Below are 2,747 nucleotides of genomic sequence, written 5' to 3' on the forward strand. Positions count from 1 at the left end.
TGTTGAGTTCAGGGCAGATCCATCAGGGAGTGTTTTAATTAGGAGTTAGAGGGCATGTTAATACTACCATGAGTTCAAATTCTCCTGGGATTTTGGTTCTTCTGTGATTGAATATATATAAGGAAACACAATGTGATTAACACAAAGAGGTCAGATTAATCACTGTCTGGAAGCTGAGTACAACCACATACACATTTGATTTGGAATGCGTGACAGGCAGCTTGGCTTTTAAAGACATCACTCAGGGTGCTAAAGTGACTTTATGTAGTATGAAGATGATTATCTATTTACCATCTTCACCTGTTCACTTGATTTTTGTTTGGTTTTTCTCCACTGCAGACTATGTCAGAGAGCCACAATGATCATGCAAAATAACAGTTCAGCCTCACCTCTGTTTTCAAATGTGAGCGACTTCTGGAAGAGAGATTTGCACGGACCAGAACTTTTTGAGGAAGCAGCGTCACTCATTGGCAACTATGATTTCCCTCAGACCACAGAGAGTTTTCCCTTCTCCACTGCAGAATCAACAAACATGACCATAAATGCCACAAGCAAAGACCCTCTGGGTGGACACACTGTCTGGCAAGTAGTTTTGATTGCTTTCCTCACTGGGATCCTTGCTCTGGTGACCATCATAGGAAACATCTTAGTGATTGTTTCGTTTAAGGTTAACAAACAACTGAAAACAGTCAACAACTACTTCTTGTTGAGCCTTGCTTGTGCAGATTTGATCATCGGTGTTCTTTCCATGAATCTTTATACCACATACATCATCATGGACCACTGGGCTTTGGGAAGCTTAGCCTGTGATCTTTGGCTCTCCATTGACTATGTTGCCAGTAATGCCTCTGTCATGAATCTCCTTGTTATAAGTTTTGACAGGTATTTTTCCATCACTAGGCCACTTACATACAGAGCCAAACGAACAACCAAAAGGGCTGCGGTGATGATTGGTTTAGCATGGATCGTCTCTTTTGTTCTTTGGGCCCCAGCCATCTTGTTTTGGCAATATTTTGTTGGGGAGAGGACTGTGCCTCCTAATGAATGTTTCATCCAGTTTCTAAGTGAACCTGTCATCACTTTTGGCACTGCCATAGCTGCCTTTTATTTGCCAGTCACCATTATGAGTATTTTGTATTGGAGGATCTACAAGGAGACGGAGAAACGCACCAAAGAGTTAGCAGGGCTACAGGCCTCGGGCAGTGAAGGAGAGGCAGAACGCTTTGTACACCAGACAGGCAGCTCCCGGAGCTGCAGCAGCTACGAGCTGCAACGGCAAAGCATGAAACGTTCCACCCGAAAGAAATACAGACGCTGCCATTTCTGGCTCACAATGAAGAGCTGGGAACCCAACACAGACCAAGGGGATCAAGAGCATAGCAGCAGTGACAGCTGGAACAACAACGATGCTGCTGCCTCCCTTGAAAATTCAGCCTCCTCTGATGAAGAAGACATTGCGGCAGAGACCAGAGCCATCTATTCAATTGTGCTGAAGCTTCCTGGTCACAGTGCAATCCTCAATTCCACAAAACTACCCTCCTCAGAAGATTTGCATGAGTCAGGGGATGAATTGCAGAAATCCCACACAGAATCGAAGGAAAAGAAACCAAAAAAATTGCACCCTCCCAAAAGTGTTCAGGATGGTGGAAATTTACAAAAGACCTTTTCTAAGCTTCCAATTGATCCAGAGTCAGAAGAGACGACCACAGCTTCTGATGGCATCTCGTCAGTGACCAAGACATCTGCAGCCTTGCCCTTGTCCTTCAAGGAAGCAACCCTGGCAAAAAAGTTTGCCTTGAAGACCAGAAGTCAGATCACAAAGCGAAAACGAATGTCACTTATCAAAGAAAAGAAAGCGGCGCAGACACTCAGTGCCATTTTGTTTGCCTTCATCATTACCTGGACCCCATATAACATCATGGTTCTGGTGAACACCTTTTGCAAATGTATTCCCAAAACTTTCTGGCACCTGGGGTATTGGCTTTGCTACATTAATAGCACAGTAAACCCCGTGTGCTATGCACTGTGTAACAAAACATTCAGAAACACTTTCAAGATGTTGCTGCTGTGCCAGTGTGACAAAAGGAAACAACGCAAACAGCAGTATCAGCAAAGGCAGTCCGTCATTTTTCATAAGCGAATCCCTAGAGAGGCTTCATAGAATAGTATTTTTTAAACTGCAAAAAAACAATGAAGCAGGGAGGAAGATGGCATGGAATAGGATGGGATAGGATGGGACAGGGTGGCATGAGACAGGGCAGGATGGGACAGGATAGTAAAGGATGAGATGAAACGGGTTGGGGTGGGAGAGTGGTTCCAGGGTGCTGATTCAATGATTTAAATATCAAGACATGAAAGCAGCTGCCAGGCTTATTTATCCTTTCAATGAATCCAATTTAATATAAAAATTAAGTGCGTGTTCAGCAAAAAATGAAAAACTGCAATGTTTTTACTAAGGAATGAAAGATTTAATACAGTTTTCCTACAAATTTGCAAGAAGCTGTATAGCAATTATAATCCCTTTACTTATCTGCCCAGCTCTTTGATTATAAACAACTCTGAGATCTCAGGTAAGAACATCTAGCTAGGCCATCTCTTCTGTTTCTAATGAATCTAACATCTTTCTGTTCAAGTTACATAGAGATGTAGCAAGCTAGTGAAACAGGATTATGAAATTATTTGAGAGACTATATAGGTTGAAAATTCGCTTCTTGTTGTCCAGGTAGAGCTTCTTTCTACTTCTCTTC

At 42.7% G+C, this 2,747-nt stretch overlaps 1 protein-coding gene across 1 annotated transcript; it reads left to right on the forward strand.

Annotated features, from left to right (window-relative positions):
- The first annotated feature begins 343 nt into the window (after window positions 1-343).
- Window positions 344-2,430, forward strand: CHRM3 (cholinergic receptor muscarinic 3). The gene has a single exon (XM_071547999.1). It carries the CDS (start codon window positions 359-361, stop codon window positions 2,159-2,161), a length of 1,803 nt encoding a protein of 600 aa, XP_071404100.1. The 5' UTR covers window positions 344-358; the 3' UTR covers window positions 2,162-2,430.
- The last annotated feature ends 317 nt before the right edge of the window (window positions 2,431-2,747 follow it).

This window comes from Pithys albifrons, chromosome 2 (genome assembly GCF_047495875.1).
Source record: "Pithys albifrons albifrons isolate INPA30051 chromosome 2, PitAlb_v1, whole genome shotgun sequence".
NCBI classification, from domain to species: domain Eukaryota; kingdom Metazoa; phylum Chordata; class Aves; order Passeriformes; family Thamnophilidae; genus Pithys; species Pithys albifrons.

What these genes read in the sequence shown, in the direction of transcription:
- CHRM3 (XM_071547999.1), top strand. Translation starts at nt 359, where the DNA reads ATGATCATGCAAAATAACAGTTCAGCCTCACCTCTGTTTTCAAATGTG.